The sequence below is a fragment of the Gopherus evgoodei genome, chromosome 2 (genome assembly GCF_007399415.2).
Source record: "Gopherus evgoodei ecotype Sinaloan lineage chromosome 2, rGopEvg1_v1.p, whole genome shotgun sequence".
NCBI classification, from domain to species: Eukaryota; Metazoa; Chordata; order Testudines; family Testudinidae; genus Gopherus; species Gopherus evgoodei.
This window is the reverse complement of record NC_044323.1, coordinates 226964492-226982951: the sequence shown is the minus strand read 5'-3', so window position 1 is coordinate 226982951 and position 18460 is coordinate 226964492. Positions and strand designations below refer to the sequence as shown.

The window sequence follows — 18460 nt, the reverse complement described above, 5'->3', positions numbered from 1 at the left end:
CAGAGGTAGCACCGGGCCTCCCCCATTGAGTAATGCACCCGGTAGTGGGCTCCCTGGTAGGGGACCAGAAAGGACCACTCGAGCGCCTCTCCGCCACGCGCCACCGGCAGCAGTTGAAGCTGCACTTGCCGGCGGAACGAGAGAACATGACGGAGGGCAGGGTCCTTCCAGCCCAAGGGGAGAGGGCTGATGACGGATATGGGGCGTCCCAGGGCAGAAAGGGAGGGCAGCAGGGCGGCACTGGGCAGGAAGGGAGGGACAGAGGTCAGGATTAAGCGGAGCCCCAGGTCTTCCAACGGCTCCAGGGGGACGAACACGCCTCCACCGCCAGGTCTGTCTCTACCGCCTCCTGGGCGGCAGCCTCCAATGTCAGGAAGAAGACCACCTTCCCGTACATTTTGGAGGCTGCCACGATGGCCGTGGGCCCCACCACCTTCGCCAACGCCCGCACGTAGGTCTCCACGTGGGGCGAGGCGGGCACCAGGAGGCAACGGATGCTGTGCTTCCTGGTCAAAGTGGGAAAGGGGCCCCGGCCGCTGTAGATGGTGGCGGAAGCGGCGGTCAGAGGAGTGGTGGCAGGTGGGGGGCCGCCATCACCTGGGCGTACGCCCTGGGGGCCGGGGGAGGGACACCTGCAGAGCTGGTGGAGGGAATAGCGGGGAGGGATGCCGCAGCTGGTAGCCGGGCTGCAGCAGCAGGGGCAGTCTCCGCCATGGAGGGCCTAGCCTTTTTAGCAGGGCCCTTACCCTTCTTCCCACCCCAACCCTTCCCACCGGCTGGTGGGGCTCCCCCCGAATCAGAAGGGGCGAGAGACGTGGCAGCAACGGAGGTCTCCCCGGTACTCGCCGCCACCGGTGCCCCAGCAGGGGCGGTGGTAGGTGGATCGGCAGTGGTGGACAAGGTAGAGGCTTGGGCAGGGGACACGGGGGCAGGTGGAGAAAGGGTGGTGGGAGCATTGCGAGGTGTCTCCCCCGCCACGTCCCCCGCCATAACGAGAGCGGAGAGGGGGACAAACAGCAAGGGGAGGGGAAGGAGAGGAGGCAGCCACCCCTCCCCGCTAGGCTGCAGGCAGGGGAGGAGGGCATCAGAAAGGGAAGGCTAAAGGGGCGTGGGGAGCAACCAAGGACCTAGGGGCGGTAGGGCTTCAGGGCACCGACGCAGAGGGGAGTTCCGGCTCCTCTAGTTGCACTAGGGGATCAGGGGGACAACGGCATAGGGGGGTGCAGTGAACAAGGGGAAACCAAATGGGGAAGGGCACAAGCGCATGGGAGGGGGCGTGGGCGCATGAGGGGAGGGACCAATCAGGGCTGGGGGAGCACAGGGTGGGGGGCGAAAGGGCGAGCTGGGAATGGGGTAGAGGGACCACGGGGACAGCTGCAGGGCTGGGGCAGGACTATCAGGGCCGCAGAGGGAAATGGGTGGGGCAGACAAATGTGGCAAAGGGGAGGGGGTCAGCCCAGGGGGTGTGAGGGGTGTGCGCTCACAGGCACTTGTGCCAAAAAGTCAATGGTTGGCTGCTGCAGGCCCAAATGATGGAAGTGGGTGTGGTGAGCCAGGGGAGCAGCTCAGTCCCAAAGGCAGGAGGCTGAAGCAGAAGGAAAACAGCTAGCGGCGGTGGTGGAGGGGGCAACGATGGTGGTAGAGGCGAAGGGGGACATGGATGAACCGGGAGCAGGCTCCACGCCACACCCCCGGTGCCCTAGCAGACACAGTCCAAACCCCCACCACAAGAGCACAGTTCGAAAAAGACTCAGTCCAGAAAAGCCCCGTCCACAGTGGTCTTCACACGGTCTCCAGCAGCAGGTGGTCCTCTTCCACTCCTCCTCCTCCTCTGGGCACCAACAACTCCCCAGCAACAGCCACAGTAGTCCCAGCAGCTCCAGGTGGTGGTGGTCTGGCATCCAGGCAGGAGGGACCCTGCTCAGATGGTATCCTCAGCAACAAGAGCCAGGGTCCCTCATTCCCCCCCTCTCTGGGAAGCAGGCCAGCAGCCCCCCCCCAAGGGGCCATAGGTGGAATAACAGCAGTAACCGAGGCGGGAGGGAACCACTAGCCAGCCAGCAAACAAACAGCAGAGAAAGGGGTGGGTGGTGGTGTCTAGCCCAGCCAGGCGAGCAGCAGGAGCAGGAACAGCAACAGAAACAGCAGCAGCAGCAGCGAGGGCCCAATGCCCAGCAGGAACAGCAGCAGCAGCAGCAGCAGCAGCTGCCCTCTCCCTCCTTCCTCTACAGCAGAGCAGTCGAAGGGAAAGCTACTAATAGCCCTAGGAGAAGCAGGCTTCTGCTCCCTGAGGGACCAGAGCAAGGGCTGCACTAGAGTAGTCAGGAACTTGCTAGAACCAATTCAGGCAGACAGGCTGGTTAGAACACCTGCAGCCAATCAAGGCAGGCTAATCAGGGCACCTGGGTTTAAAATGGAGCTCACTCCGGTCAGGGAGGGGGGAGCCAGAGGAGAGGAAGTGCGTATGAGGAGCTGGGACCAAGAGGCACAAGGAGCTGAGAGTGAGAGGGTGTGCTGCTAGAGGACTAAGGAGTACAAGCGTTATCAGACACCAGGAGGAAGGTCCTGTGGTGAGGATAAAGAAGGTGTTTGGAGGAGGCCATGGGGAAGTAGGCCAGGGAGGTGTAGCTGTCATGCAGCTGTTACGAGAGGCACTATAGACAGCTGCAATCCACAGGGCCCTGGGCTGGAACCCAGAGTAGAGGGTGTGCCTGGGTTCCCCGCAAACCTCCCAACTCCTGATCAGACACAGGAGGAGTTGACTCAGACTGTGGGGAAGATCACTGAGGTGAGTAAATCTGCCAATAAGCGCAGGACCCCTCTGTCATAAACAGATAGCTAAGGGTTAATGTCTCTTTCACCTGGAAAGGAGTAACCTGAAACACCTGACCAGAGGACCAATCAGGAAACAAGACTTTTTCAAATCTGGGTGGAGGGAAGTTTGGGTGTGAGTTCTTTGTCCTTTGTCTTGGGTCTGACCCTTTCGGCTATGAGAGTGATTTTTCTATCTCCAGCTTTCTAATCTTCTGTTTCCAAGTTGTAAGTACAAAGATAGTAAGACAATAAGGTTTATATTGTTTTCTTTTGTATTTACATGTGGATAGTTGCTGGAATGTGTTAAATTGTATTCTTTTTGGATAAGGCTGTTTATTCATTTTTTTCTTTTAAGCAAATGACCCTGTATTTGTCACCTTAATACAGAGAGACCATTTTTATGTCCTTTTCTTTCTTTTTATATAAAGCTTTCTTTTTAAGACCTGTTGGAGTTTTTCTTTAGTGGGGACTCCAGGGAATTGAGTCTGCAGCTCACCAGGGAATTGGTGGGAGGAAGAAGTCAGGGGGAAAATCTCCTTGTGTTAGATTTACTAGCCTGACTTTGCATACCCTCTGGGTGAGGGGGGAGGAGGAGGAGAGATTAGCTCTCTCTCGGTACTTGTGTTTTCCAGGAATCTAAACAGGGAGGGTGGAGTCCCTCTGTTTAGATTCACGGACTTGCTTCTGTATATCTCTCCAGGAACCCAGGGAGGGAACACCTGGAGGGGAGGAGGGGGAAGGGAGATGGTTTATTCCCCTTTGCTGTGAGACTCAAGGAATCTGAGTCTGGGGGTCCCCCAGGGAAGGTTTTGGGGAGACCACAGTGAGCTAGGCACTGTATAATTCCTGGCTGGTGGCAGCTTTACCAGGTCCAAGCTCATAACTAAGCTTGGAGGTTTTCATGCTAACACCCATACTTTGGACGCTAAGGTCCAGATCTGGGAAAAATGTTATGACACCCTCAAGGTAGAGGAGGAACTTTGTCACAAAAGTTCCTCCTCAAAGATATAGTTATTTTTACTTAAGGTAAACTCTCTGTCCCTGGGCCAGAAGTGCATACAGTATTTGTTCCGTTTGAAGAAGCCAGCTTATAGAAAGCCCCATGACATGACACTCCGGGCTGGGAGTGTCCACAGAGATAGTTGGTGCATATTAGAAGTTAGAGAAAACGAGCTGGAATTAATTCACTTTACTTACCCCTAATCAGGGGATGACAGAGGGCCATTAGTCTACTCTCGTATATAACTATTTTACACTGGTACACAGCATTGGGTCTGTCCCTCATTTGCATTAATGGCTGTAACAGTCAGGGTCCAGACAGCCCAAGGGGAGGACAGAAGGTTTAAACCCCGCAAATGAGCAGTTGAACCAACTGATTGCAGATGTATTATTGTACTGTAAGCATATTGAAAAGGCCTTTCATGCAAGCCTGGGACATTCTGAACTTGATGGTCATTCTGAGAGATGTATACAGACTATGGTTATGAATCTATGTATTTATGCATATAGAAAACTGTGCTCATAACCTGTACTACAATTTCCACTACACATCACAGCCCAGACGGCACATTCCAAGACAGGGATTTATATGACACCGGTTCCAAGCAACAACCCACTGTCTAGCCAGGAAAAGACAATGGAGTTAATGGAAAGTTGTTGAGACATCCTGGCTCTCAGGTAAGAGGGAATTTCTTCACTCTGAATAAACATGAGTCATCATGGACTGAGAGAAAAAAAAGTAGACACAAGCCTGCTTGTAAAAGGCTTTTTCCACAGTTTTCTGACAGTCACTTGGCAAGTGCTGTCCATGAAACGCTGGATTCTATTACAGCTAGGGGTATGCTGGGAAACTGTTCAAAGGCAATAGATAACTTGTATTAGAAAAGGGTTAAGTATCAGAGGGGTAGCCGTGTTAGTCTGGATCTGTAAAAGCAGCAAAGAATCCTGTGACACCTTATAGACTAACAGACGTTTTGGAGCATGAGCTTTCGTGGGTGAATACCCACTTCCTCAGATGCATGTAGTGGAAATTTCCAGGGGCAGGTATATATATGCTAGCAAGCAAGCTAGAGATAACGAGGTCAGTTCAATCAGGGAGGATGAGGCCCTGTTCTAGCAGTTGAGGTGTGAAAATCAAGAGAGGAGAAACTGGTTCTGTAGTTGGCAAGCCATTCACAGTCTTTGTTCAATCCTGAGCTGATGGTGTCAAATTTGCAGATGAACTGAAGCTCAGCAGTTTCTCTTTGAAGTCTGGTCCTGAAGTTTTTTTGCTGCAGGATGGCCACCTTAAGGTCTGCTATAGTGTGGCCAGGGAGGTTGAAGTGCTCTCCTACAGGTTTTTGTATATTGCCATTCCTAATGTCTGATTTGTGTCCATTTATCCTTTTCCGTAGAGACTGTCCAGTTTGGCCGATGTACATAGCAGAGGGCCATTGCTGGCATATGATGGCATATATTACATTGGTGGATGTGCAGGTGAATGAACCAGTGATGGTGTGGCTGATCTGGTTAGGTCCTGTGATGGTGTCGCTGGTGTAGATATGTGAGCAGAGTTGGCATCGAGGTTTGTTGCATGGATTGGTTCCTGAGCTAGAGTTATTATGGTGCGGTGTGCAGTTACTGGTGAGAATATGTTTCAGGTTGGCAGGTTGTCTGTGGGCAAGGACTCGCCTGCCACCCAAGGCCTGTGAAAGTGTGGGATCATTGTCCAGGATGGGTTGTAGATCCTTGATGATGCGTTGGAGGGGTTTTAGCTGGGGGCTGTATGTGATGGCCAGTGGAGTCCTGTTGGTTTCTTTCTTGGGTTTGTCTTGCAGTAGGAGGCTTCTGGGTACACATCTGGCTTTGTTGATCTGTTTCCTTATTTCCTTGTGCGGGTATTGTAGTTTTGAGAATGCTTGGTGGAGATTTTGTAGGTATTGGTCTCTGTCTGAGGGGTTAGAGCAGATGCGGTTGTACCTCAGTGCTTGGCTGTAGACAATGGATCGTGTGATGTGTCCGGGATGGAAGCTGGAGGCATGAAGGTAGGCATAGCGGTCGGTAGGTTTTCGATATAGGGTGGTGTTAATGTGACCATCACTTATTTGCACCGTGGTGTCAAGAAAGTGGACCTCCCGTGTAGATTGGTCCAGGCTGAGGTTGATGGTGGGGTGGAAGCTGTTGAAATCGTGGTGGAATTTTTCCAGAGTCTCCTTCCCATGGGTCCAGATGATGAAGATGTCATCAATGTAGCGTAGGTAGAGAAGGGGTGTGAGTGGACGAGAGCTGAGGAAGCGTTGTTCCAGGTCGGCCATAAAGATATTGGCATATTGTGGGGCCATGCGGGTGCCCATAGCAGTGCCACTGATCTGGAGATATATATTGTCATCAAATTTGAAATAGTTGTGTGTAAGTATAAAGGCACAGAGCTCAGCAGCCAGTTGTGCTGTGGCATCATCAGGGATAGTGTTCCTGACAGCTTGTATTCCATCTGTGTGTGGGATGTTTGTGTAGAGAGCCTCTACATCCATGGTGGCTAGGATGGTGTTTTCTGGGAGGTGACCAATGCATTGTAGTTTCCTCAGGAAATCAGTGGTGTCACGGAGATAGCTGGGAGTGCTGGTGGCATAGGGTCTGAGTAGAGAGTCCATATATCCAGACAGTCCTTCAGTGAGAGTGTCAATGCCCGAGATGATGGGGCGTCCAGGATTTCCGGGTTTGTGGATCTTGGGTAGTAGATAGAATAACCCTGGTCGGGGCTCTAGGGGTATGTTGATTTCTTCTGGTATTAGTGTAGGGAGTGTCCTGAGTAGATGCTATAGTTTCTTAGTGTATTCCTCAGTGGGATCTGAGGGAAGTGGCCTGTAGAATTTGGTACTGGAGAGTTGTCTGGTGGCCTCCTTTTGGTAGTCAGACCTGTTCATGATGACAACGGCGCCTCCTTTATCAGCCTCTTTGATGATAATGTCAGGGTGGTTTTTGAGGCTGTGGATGGCATAGCGTTCTGCATGACTTAGGTTGTGAGGCAAGCGATGTTGTTGTTCCACGATTTCTGCCTGTGCACGCCGGCGGAAGCATTCAATGTATAGGTCCAGACTGTCATTTCGACCCTCAGGAGGAGTCCATGTGGAGTTCTTCTTCTTGTGCTGTTGGTGGGAGGGCACCTGTGTATCAGTGCACTGTTCAGTGTTGTCCTGGAAGTATTCTTTGAGTCGGAAATGGCGAAAGTAGGCTTCCAGATCGCCACAGAACTGTATCATGTTGGTGTGGGTGGTAGGGCAGAAAGAGAGTCCCTGAGATAGGACAGACTTTTCTTCTGGGCTGAGTGTGTAGTTGGATAGATTGACGATATTGCTGGGTGGGTTAGGGGTACCACGGTTGCGGCCCCATGTGGCAGGTAGGAGTTTAGACAGCTTACAGTCCTTTTTCCTTTGTAGAGAGGTGAAGTGAGTAATGTAGATCTCCTGTCTTATTCTAGTGAAGTCCGTTTGTATAGAAGTTTGGTTATTAATGAGAGTCTCCAGGTTGGAGAGCTCTTTTTTGATGTTTTCCTGTTTGCTGTATAGGATGCTGATCAGGTGGTTCCTCAGTTTTTTTGATAGAGTATGGTATAATCTCTCACTGTGGTCTGTGTAGTATGTAGATAGCAGTGGAAAAGGGTTGTCTTTATGTTTCTTTTCTGGATCACTTGTATATGTTTGTTCTCCCTTACTATTTCATCTTTGAATCTGTGGCTTTTCTATTACTTAAGCCTTTTGTTTAGCTTTACCCCAAACAGATCTCTCATGTGCAAACTGTGTGGAATGTGTGTGTCAAAGTAAACTGGTGTCTGGGGGGTTGGTTCATGCCTTGAGGGGCGATGAAGCAGAGGGCATTTGTTCAACTGTCTGGTAATTAAGAACTTCAGACGGATGGATTTGGGAAGACCTGGGACTGAGTGTCACCCTGCAAGGAGTAACTAGGCTGATGAGAGCCAGGGTGAGATCTTGGGTCTGAACCACAGCGGCACAGCACCAAGGCATCTAAGTACAGGGCAGGTGGTGACAGAAATGTCAAGTGGGATGGACTCTTCCTCCACTGGCCTGCATTCCTCCACTGTTCCAGCCTCAGAGCTGCAGTCACCACTGCCACTGTGTAACCCATGCCTGCTTGGTGTGGCACTCTGTCTCCCTCTAGTGGCAGCTAGAACAGCCAGAGACTGATTAACCTGCTAGAGTTTTGGCTAAGAGACTGGTGCCTTCTAGCTCAGTGGTTTTCAAACATTTTTTCTGGGGACCCAGCTGAAGAAAATTGTTGATGCCCGTGACCCAACAGAGCTGGGGAGGAGGGGTTTGGGGCATGGGAGGAGCTTAGGGCTGGAGCAGAGGATTGAGGTTTGGGGGTGAGGGCTGCAGGGTGGGGCTGGGAATGAGGGGTTCAGGGTGTGGGAGGGGGCGCTGAGCTGGGGCAGGGGGTTGGGGTGCAGGAGGGCATCAGGGTTCTGGGCTGGGAGTGCAGGCTCTGGGGTGGAGCTGGGGATGAGGGGTTTGGGGTGCAGGAAGGGGTTCTGGGTTTGTGGGACTCAGGGCTGGGGCAGGGGATTGAGGCACCTGTCCTGGCATTGTGGACCGCACTGCACCCTGGAAGCGGCCAGCAGCAGGTCTGGCTCCTAGTCAGAGGCACACAAGTGGCTCCTAGTCAGAGGTGCGTAAGTGGCTCCACATGACTCTCACCCACAGGCACTGCCCCCACAGCTCCCATTGGCCGGGAATGTGCGGAGCTGGTGCTCGGGGCTGGGGCAGCACGCAGAGCCCCGTGGCCTCCCTGCCTAGAAGCCGGATCTGCTGCTGGCTGTTTCGGGGGCACAGCGCAGTATCAGAAAAGGTAAGCACTAGCCTCCCTTAGCTGGGCAGCACTTCCGACAGGACTTTTAACGTCCCGGTCGGCAGTGCTGACCAGAGCAAGGCGACCCAGCACCTTACATGCCATGATCCAGTAATGGGATGCGACCCATTGTCATAAACAGATAGCTAAGGGTTAACGTCTCTTTTACCTGGAAAGAAGTAATCTGAAACACCTGACCAGAGGACCAATTAGGAAACAGGACTTTTTTAAATCTGGGTGGAGGGAAGTTTGTGTTTGAGTTCTTTGTTCTGGTTTTCTGCCTGTACTCTCTCGGCTATGAGAAGTGATTTTTTCTGTTTCCTGCCTTTCTAATCTTTTGTTTCCCAGTTGTAAGTACAAAAGATCAGATAGTGATTTATATGGTTTTTTTTGTATTTACATGTGTGTAGTTGCTGGAATGTGTTAAATTGTATTTTTTTGAATAAGGCTGTTTATTTATATTTCTTTTAAGAAATTGACCCTGTATTTGTCACCTTAATACAGAGAAACCATTTTTATGTATTTTTCTTTCTTTTAACATAAAGCTTTTTTTTTAAGACCTGTTGGAGTTTTTTTTTTAGTGGGGAACTCCAGGGAATTGAGTCTGTGCTCACCAGGGAATTGGTGGGAGGAAGAAGTCAGGGGGAAATCTGTGTGTGTTAGATTTACTAGCCTGACTTTGCATTTCCTCTGGGTGAGGGGGGAAGAGAGATTAGCTCTCGGTACTTCTGTTTTCCAAGGCTGGAAACGGGGAGGGTGGAATCCCTCTGTTTAGATTCATGGAGTTTGCTTCTGTTTATCTCTCCAGGAACCCAGGGAGGGAATACCTGGAAGGGAGAAGGGAAGGAAAATGGTTTATTCCCCTTTGTTGTGAGACTCAAGGGATTTGGGTCTTGGGGTCCCCAGGGAAGGTTTGGGGGGACCAGAGTGCCCCAAAACACTCTAATTTTTTGGGTGGTAGCAGCTTTACCAGGTCCAAGCTGGTAACTAAGCTTGGAGGTTTTCATGCTAACCCCCATATTTTGGACGCTAAGGTCCAAATCTGGGACTAGGTTATGATATGGTGGTAGCGGTGGGATAGATAGAATCCAGAAGCCAGTAGGAATATTATATTTTTCTTTTCTCTTCTAGGGGCTTTTAAGCAGAGAGAAACAGTTTGGTTTTAAAAGGAATCAGAGAGAATTTTTTTTCTCTGCTCTCTCTTGCAGTTTCTGGCTTGCATATTAAGCAAGCAACCATTAAGTAACTATTAAGGGTCTTTTGTTACACAATAGCACTCCCATTAGGAGTCAAATACCAGCACTATACACATGCAAATAAAGTGGTTTTTCTGGTTTACTTTACATTGAAAAGATTAGCTAGAGGAAGAAAGGGAAAAAGGCACTGTTGCTAGGCAGACGCCAGGAGGCAACAGAGCCTGCAGTTCAGATAACAAACACCAGAGGGCACCCCAACACAAGAAAACAGGAACCTTGACTTCCAAAGAAAAAAGGGAGGCAGAAGAACAAATCAAAGAAGCTGAACACAGGCGACAACTGGAAAAAGGACAAAAAGAGGTGGAGCTGAAAGAAAAGGAAGAAAGCATCAAACTGGCAGCCTACAAAAGAGAACAAGCAGCCAAAGAGGAAGCCCACAAAAGAAAACTAGAAGAAGAAGAGGTGGCCCACCGAAGGAAACAAGAAGAAGAGGCGGCCCACCACCGAAACATGGAAAAACAACAAAAAGAGATGGAACTCCAGAGGGAAACCCACCGATAGGCCATGGAATTAGAAAAGGCTAAGCAACAGGCTCCAGCCAATCCTAACAACCCTTCGCCAATTATGGTTCCACATCCCAGGAAATTTCCCACCTACAAGGCAGGTGATGACACTGAGGCCTTCTTGGAAAATTTTGAAAGAGCCTGTCTTGGGTACAGTATCCCTGAAAACCAGTACATGGTAGAATTGAGGCCACAGCTCAGTGGACCTTTAGCAGAGGTGGCAGCTGAAATGCCTAAGGAGAACATGAACGACTATAAACTTTTTCAAACCAAGGCCAGATACAGAATGGGGATAACTCCGGATCAGCCCGTCGGCGTTTCAGAACCCAAAAGTGGAAACCAGATGTGTCATTTCCCAAACACGCCTACTACGTTGGGAAAAATTATGAGGCCTGGATATCAGGACACAATGTTAAATCCTTGGAAGAACTGCACCTTCTCATACAAATGGAGCAGTTCTTGGATGGTGTTCCTGAGGACATAACACGGTACATACAAGATGGAAAACCCCAAAATCTCACCGAGGCGGGGGAGATTGGAGCCAGATGGATGGAAGTGGCAGAAAGCAAGAAAGCTACTGTCAAGGGGAACGAATACCCCAGAGGGCACAGCGACCATAAACCCTACAACCGAGGGCAGCCAAAAACCCCACCTACAACCCAAGTAAAGCCACAGACACACTATTCTTCCACCTCACCAGTCTCCAGTAACTCACCTCGACCCAGTGACCCATCAGATGGAAGACGCTTTAGGTGTAATGAACTGGGACATATCAAGGCCAACTGTCCAAAGAATGCCATCCGAGTGCAGTTCATTACACCACCATCACCCAAAAGATCCCCAGGCCCAGATGCCTCTCAAATACCCTTGGAGCGAAGGGAAAATTTGAGAGTGGGCGAAAAGAAGGTTACTGGGTGGAGAGACACGGGGGCACAAGTGTCAGCTATCCACCAATCCTTAGTAGACCCCAAATTCATCAACCCAAAGGCCAAAGTGACAATTTACCCCTTCATGTCACAAGCTGCAGACTTGCCTACAGCTCAACTGCCTGTCCAGTACAAAGGCTGGTCAGGAATGTGGACTTTTGCAGCCTATAACAATTATCCTATCCCCATGCTACTGGGGGAAGACTTGGCCAACCAGGTGAAGCGGGCCAAGAGAGTGGGAATGGTTACACGTAGCCAAACCAGGCAAGCTTCCAGACCCATTCCTGTTCCTGAGCCGTCCACAGACGCCCCGTCTGTGTTACCAGAGACCCAGACAGAGGTAGTGGACCCGGATTCCATGCCAACCACTGAAACAGCCACAGCGCCTCCAAGCCCAGGCCCGGAACTGGAACAGCAACCAGCACCAGCAATTGCAACCACATCTTCAAACTCAACGCCAGAGGGCACCAGCGAGCCAAAACTGGCAAAAACAACAGACAGCCATACCCAAAAGGCTCAGCCAGAGCCTGAAATACCCTCAGGTGCACCAGCGGAGGGCGGTTCACCAGCAACGGAAACAACCCCATCACCTACATCGCTTCCAGAGGGACCAAGCCCAAGTCCCCAGTCTGAGAAAGAACTGGTGACCCCAGCCTCAAGGGAACAGTTCCAGACTGAGCAGGAAGCAGATGACAGCCTTCAAAAAGCTTGGGCGGCGGCACGAAGCACCCCACCTCCTCTCAGCTCTTCTAATCAATCCCGGTTTGTTATAGACCAAGGACTTTTATACAAGGAGATTCTTTCTGGTGGACATCGGGAAGAATGGCAGCCGCAAAAACAGTTGGTGGTTCCAACTAAGTACTGGGGGAAGCTCTTAAGCTTAGCCCATGATCATCCCAGTGGCCATGCTGGGGTGAACAGAACCAAGGACCGGTTGGGGAAGTCCTTCCACTGGGAGGGGATGGGCAAGGACGTTGCCGAGTATGTCCGGTCTTGTGAGGTATGCCAAAGAGTGGGAAAACCCCAAGACCAGGTCAAGGCCCCTCTCCAGCCACTCCCCATAATTGAGGTCCCATTTCAGCGAGTAGCTGTGGATATTCTGGGTCCTTTCCCAAAAAAGACGCCCAGAGGAAAGCAGTACGTACTGACTTTCGTGGACTTTACTACCAGATGGCCGGAAGCAGTAGCTCTAGGCAACACCAGGGCTAACACTGTGTGCCTGGCCCTAACAGACATTTTTGCCAGGGTAGGCTGGCCCTCCAACATCCTTACAGATTCAGGATCTAATTTCCTGGCAGGGACCATGCAAAAACTGTGGGAAACTCATGGGGTGAACCACTTGGTTGCCACCCCGTACCACCATCAAACCAATGGCCTGGTGGAAAGGTTTAATGAAACTTTGGGGGCCATGATACGTAAATTTGTCAACAAACACTCCAATAATTGGGACCTAGTGTTGCAGCAGTTGCTGTTTGCCTACAGGGCTGTACCACATCCCAGTTTAGGGTTTTCACCGTTTGAACTTGTGTATGGTCACGAGGTTAAGGGGCCATTACAGTTGGTGAAGCAGCAATGGGAGGGGTTTACGCCTTCTCCAGGAACTAACATTCTGGACTTTGTAAGCAACCTACAAAGCACCCTCCGACACCCAGTAGTTAAAAAGTGTTCTTAAAATGTACAAGTCTGTTAGTTATATACTTAGTGGTATATGTAAAGGTGCATGTGTTGTATTAATCTGTTTATTTTACAGTTCTAGAAAAAAATCACCGCCAGTCAGCTTCCGCACTGTCTGCAATTTGGGGGGCGTGTCATAAACAGATAGCTAAGGGTTAACGTCTCTATCACCTGGAAAGAAGTAATCTGAAACACCTGACCAGAGGACCAATTAGGAAACAGGACTTTTTCAAATCTGGGTGGAGGGAAGTTTGTGTATGAGTCCTTCGTTCTGGTTTTCTGCCCAGAAGTGATTTTTTCTGTCTCCTGCCTTTCTAATCTTCTGTTTCTCAGTTGTAAGTACAAAAGATCAGATAGTGATTTATATGGTTTTTTTGTATTTACATGTGTGTAGTTGCTGGAATGTGTTAAATTGTATTCTTTTGAATAAGGCTGTTTATTCATATTTCTTTTAAGAAATTGACCCTGTATTTGTCACCTTAATACAGAGAAACCATTTTTATGTATTTTTCTTTCTTTTTACATAAAGCTTTCTTTTTAAGACCTGTTGGAGTTTTTCTTTAGTGGGGAACTCCAGGGAATTGAGTCTGTGCTCACCAGGGAATTGGTGGGAGGAAGAAGTCAGGGGGAAATCTGTGTGTGTTAGATTTACTAGCCTGACTTTGCATTTCCTCTGGGTGAGGGGGGAAGAGAGATTAGCTCTCGGTACTTCTGTTTTCCAAGGCTGGAAACGGGGAGGGTGGAATCCCTCTGTTTAGATTCATGGAGTTTGCTTCTGTTTATCTCTCCAGGAACCCAGGGAGGGAATACCTGGAAGGGAGAAGGGAAGGAAAATGGTTTATTCCCCTTTGTTGTGAGACTCAAGGGATTTGGGTCTTGGGGTCCCCAGGGAAGGTTTGGGGGGACCAGAGTGCCCCAAAACACTCTAATTTTTTGGGTGGTGGCAGCTTTACCAGGTCCAAGCTGGTAACTAAGCTTGGAGTTTTCATGCTAACCCCCGTATTTTGGACGCTAAGGTCCAAATCTGGGACTAGGTTATGACATCCATGGTTTGTAAAACACTGTTCTAGCTCATGCTAAAGAGGCTCATGCATTGAGCCCCAAAGATCCCAGGTTTGATCCCGGCTACTGACAAGTCATCAGTGTTACAACTGTACCCCCAAATGGGGGGAGGTGAGATTTAGTAGTGGTATCCACAAAGTTGCAGGTGCATATGCCTCCCAACTCATGGCAAATCTCCCCTAAGTGTCAGGGTAGAGGAAGCCCCTCTGATGCTCAGCCGTTAGGTATGCGGGATGCCTGCACTCACTGCAGGGGTTCTCCTCCTCCCACATTCTGACAGCAGATCTGTCATACTTCTGCTACCTAGGAGGTAGTATATGCCTGATTCGTGTGTGCAAAACAATCTTTGCCTCATAGAAAACGAAAATGATTCAGCTGAAAGCACAAGAGAAAATGTTCAATTTCTTAAATCTTCTCTACCCGCCAGAAAATCAGAGCTGCATCTGGATGTCTCATCCTATCTGTTTCCAAGCACCACATGTCAATTTCACACCAAGGACTAGCATGAAACTGACAAACAAAAGGAGTGAGGTCTGCAACAACAGGAATAGATGCTGAGAATAACAAGAAACGATTAACAGTGGCACCTGAGGGAAAAGGTCAATTAACCCCCTGATAAATAGCCAGCTCATTGTTTTCAGAAAACAGGAGCTTTGATTTAAAAGGGGAGAATATAACCATTTTCTAAAGATGTGTTTTATGCCTTGCTGACTAAAAACAGAGTGGTAAACACTCATTCATTTACATGTTGCTTTTCTGGTTTTCACATTCTGATTTCCTCTCTCTTCTCTGGTTTCAGAGTGGTAACCATGTTAGTTTGTATCAGCAAAAACAAGGAGTTCTTGTGGCACCTTAGAGGCTAACAAATTGATTTGGGCATAAGCTTTCATGGGCTAACAGACTTAAAAGCGGTAATTCTTTAACAAAAAAACTTCAGAAACATACCCCAATGAGAAACTGCAGAACTGGAATTAATTTGCAAACAGAACACCATCAAATTAGTCCTGAATAAAGACTGGGAATGGATGGGTCACTACAAAAAGTAATTTTCCCTCTGATATTCACCCCTTCTTCTCAATTGTTGAGAATAGGCCACTTTCACCTTAAATGAATTGGCCTTGTTAGCACTGACCCCCCACTTGGTAAGACAACTCCCATCTTTTCACGTGTTGTAAAATATACATTCTGCTTCCTGTATTTTTCACTCCATGCACCTGATGAAGTGGATTTTAGCCCATGAAAGTTTATGCTCAAACGAATTTGTTAGTCTCTAAAGTACCATAAGGATTCCTTATTATTTTTTTCTCTTTTCTGGATTATCCTTAGAGGAACTTTTTTCCTTCCACATAGTAAAGCTATTGCAATCTCAACATGAGAGCCACTTCATTAATCAATGGTTATGGATTGCTGTACAGTAAGGTGGCTGGGGCTTGATCCTGTATGGTTCTGAGCTTCCTGGCCCTGATCAGCAAAGCACTTGGTATATGCTTAACATCAAGCACATACATAGTTACACAGATCAGGGCCAAAGGGCAGGCACCTTCCCACCAGCTCACTAACCCGCCCAATCCCAAGAAGTGCCAAGCACCTTGAAAGAAGCACTTGGCATTTCACAGCACCAGATCCTAAGAACCTTAATACATTAACTAACTGACCTTCTAGTTTTCAGTGCTACAGCACACACTGGGCTGTTGGCTGATTTATGCTGCTCTCCTGTTAAAACCAGGTTATACAGATAAATTGTGTAATCCTAAATGCTGAAAACATGTTGATGTATAATTTAAAAAGCCCAAAAGAGAATTAGCATTTTAATTGAAATCCATGAGAATGGCTGGATTTTGCCTGTGCAAAATCGAAAGTCAGGATTCTATTAAATCAGAAAAAATGTCGACATTTCCCAAATTAACTGATAGAATTAAGAAATATGGTATCTTATATTACAAACCAGAAAAAAAATCAAGTCTTCCAGTATAAAATGAAAATAAAGCCATGAGCCAGTGAAAATAAAGCATATCAGAAGCATGTCTGAGGAACGAAGCATTCTCCTTCCTTGAGAAGAGCATTGTATTGCAGCTTCTTTGGCCAATAAAGAAGCCACCCCTTGGTGGTCCTGCTGCCCTATCTTAAACTCTCGTCAGTAGCAGTATTCTTTTTTTTAGCAGTAACAAAAGGCAGGAATGATATAAATTCTTTTTCCTTTTCACCTTTACAGCCTCTGCTCCTGAATATTTTCTGCTGACCAGCCTCCTCGGTGTATTCATTCTGTGATAATTGGCACCTAAGTGCCCTGTCATGCATGATGTCTGAGCCATGTGACTCATTGGAGGACGGATTTGATACTGAGCTGATCTTTCTTGCCTGAGGTAGGCAGCTGGCCTCCTTTCTCTATAGAACGTTCTGTCTGATTAATGTCAGAGAGTTGTTTGTATCTTTTCATGAACAAGTATAAGATATTGATGAAACACCAACTAGTATGTGCCCAAACCTGCATCCCTTATTCACATGAGAAATCCCTACTCTTGTCAGTATTAATAAAAATAATTATAACAATTTATAGGGTTGCCTTAATCTCAAAAACATTTTACAAAGGTGAGTGACTATTTTTATTCCTATTTTAAAGACAGTGAACCTGGGGCACAGAGAGTTTCAGCAAGTGGCCCAAATTTACACCAAATCAACAATAGATCTGGTAATACAAACTAGGTGTCCTGACCCAGAGTCCAGAGACCTGTCCACTAGGGCACATTACCTCCTATCAATCCACTAATTTCAATGGGTCTACTAACAAAGTTGTTCACATGTATGAGAATTTGCAGTGTAAGCATTATCGTATGGGCCTGAGCAGGTTTTTGGTTTCCACAGCTCTTCTTTTCTTGTTAAATGTAAAAAGGCTGGGTGATGTGGTATTTCTCAAGTGACTTTAGCTATGCTAACCCCTGCTTGCTGGGGGGGCAGGGGGAGGTTATACTGATTTAATAGCTTAAATTAGATAACCACCAGAAAAACGTACCCCTTTTTAGCATCTCAGTCATCTCTTCAGCAAGAACAAATGCTACTTCTGAATTGTGCTCCTCATGGATTTCCCATGGAGAATGAGGCTTTAATTTAAAAACCTGTTTGTATAATTTATCTTTCCTTTTTTCATGGGAAATTCTCTCCCACCATCTTAGTGCATTGCTCCACATGTGACAGAGGTACACTTGCGCAATCCAATCATATAACATTACGAAGTACGGAGTTAGCCTTTGGCACACACTACCTAGCAATCACTAAATTAAGCAATCAATCCTGGAGCGATAAGTAATGAGTTTATCTGCCTGGTCCTGGAAAAACCAAACTGAGCACATCTATTGGCTAAATGTTTCACATGGGTATCATCCAAAGGGTGTGTAGCCTTAAAGGATTATTTGGGAAGACAAAGCTAGTTTAAAAACAAAAGAGCTGTAGTGTAAATACTACCTCTCACAGTTGAAAATATATTCGGAGTCCTTCCCAGCTTTTCTGATAATTACTTTCTCACAGTACCAGTACTGCGCCTTGTTACTGGCCTCACAGTGCAATAGCACCTTCTGCAGTTTTCCAAGAGATACAGCTTCCATTTCAAACATATCCACCTAGAAGACAACAGCGCAGACACCACTTCATAACAGCAGTAAGAAAGGCTAAAAGCTGCTCAGTATTTTAAGGGCATTGATCCAACTCTTATTACAGCCAATGAAAAGATTCCCATTGGATATAATGGGAGTCACTTTGTTCCCAATGGGGTAGAGTCAAAGCTCATTGAAGTTATCCAGTGTCTTTTCACTGACTCAATGAATTTTGTATCAGGTAATAAGTGGACAAGCTAAAAATCTGAATGTAATAGTAATGGCAAAAACCTCATGTAAATTACCTTTACGATCCTTCCCCAAAAGTAGTGCTAAATTCTTCAGTACTGATCCAGTACACCTTACAGTAATGCTTGAGCAGTGTTTGGGGTGATTACTTTACAATACTGTAACATTATTTTCTTAGTAAGGTACATATTTGCTGCATGTGGGGTTCTCCCCTTATTTAAATGCCATTATACTGAAAAAGCTGAAATCTGGCATGCCACTTTGTTCTGCTTATCCATTTAGACTTGTGCAAAAGCTTGATGAAGATTGCTTTAATGGAGGCATGCGGCTGATCAGGTGACAGATTCAGGTTGGCCTAGTTTTGACCTCATGAAGAGCATACAGTTCACTTGTGCAAACTCTAAGTTTAACAGGAAAACTCAAAGGGAAGAGGTGAAAAGTATAAATTTACACACACAGATATCCAAAAAACCCCTACGCTAAAAGCACGTTAAGGTTGTAAAGTCAAGCACTCTAAAGATAGGAAATGCCAGAATTAGGGGTGTTGA

At 47.8% G+C, this 18460-nt stretch overlaps 1 protein-coding gene across 7 annotated transcripts in view; it reads right to left on the bottom strand.

The window, feature by feature from the left end:
• Nucleotides 1-18460, bottom strand: part of LOC115646790 (lipoxygenase homology domain-containing protein 1) — a 313208-nt gene that overhangs the window by 182961 nt on the left and 111787 nt on the right. For all 7 annotated transcript variants that reach the window (XM_030553098.1, XM_030553099.1, XM_030553095.1 and 4 more), the window contains exon 22: nt 17536-17690. In XM_030553098.1, the coding sequence (XP_030408958.1) occupies nt 17536-17690 (155 nt within the window). The remainder of the gene's footprint in view (nt 1-17535; nt 17691-18460) is intronic.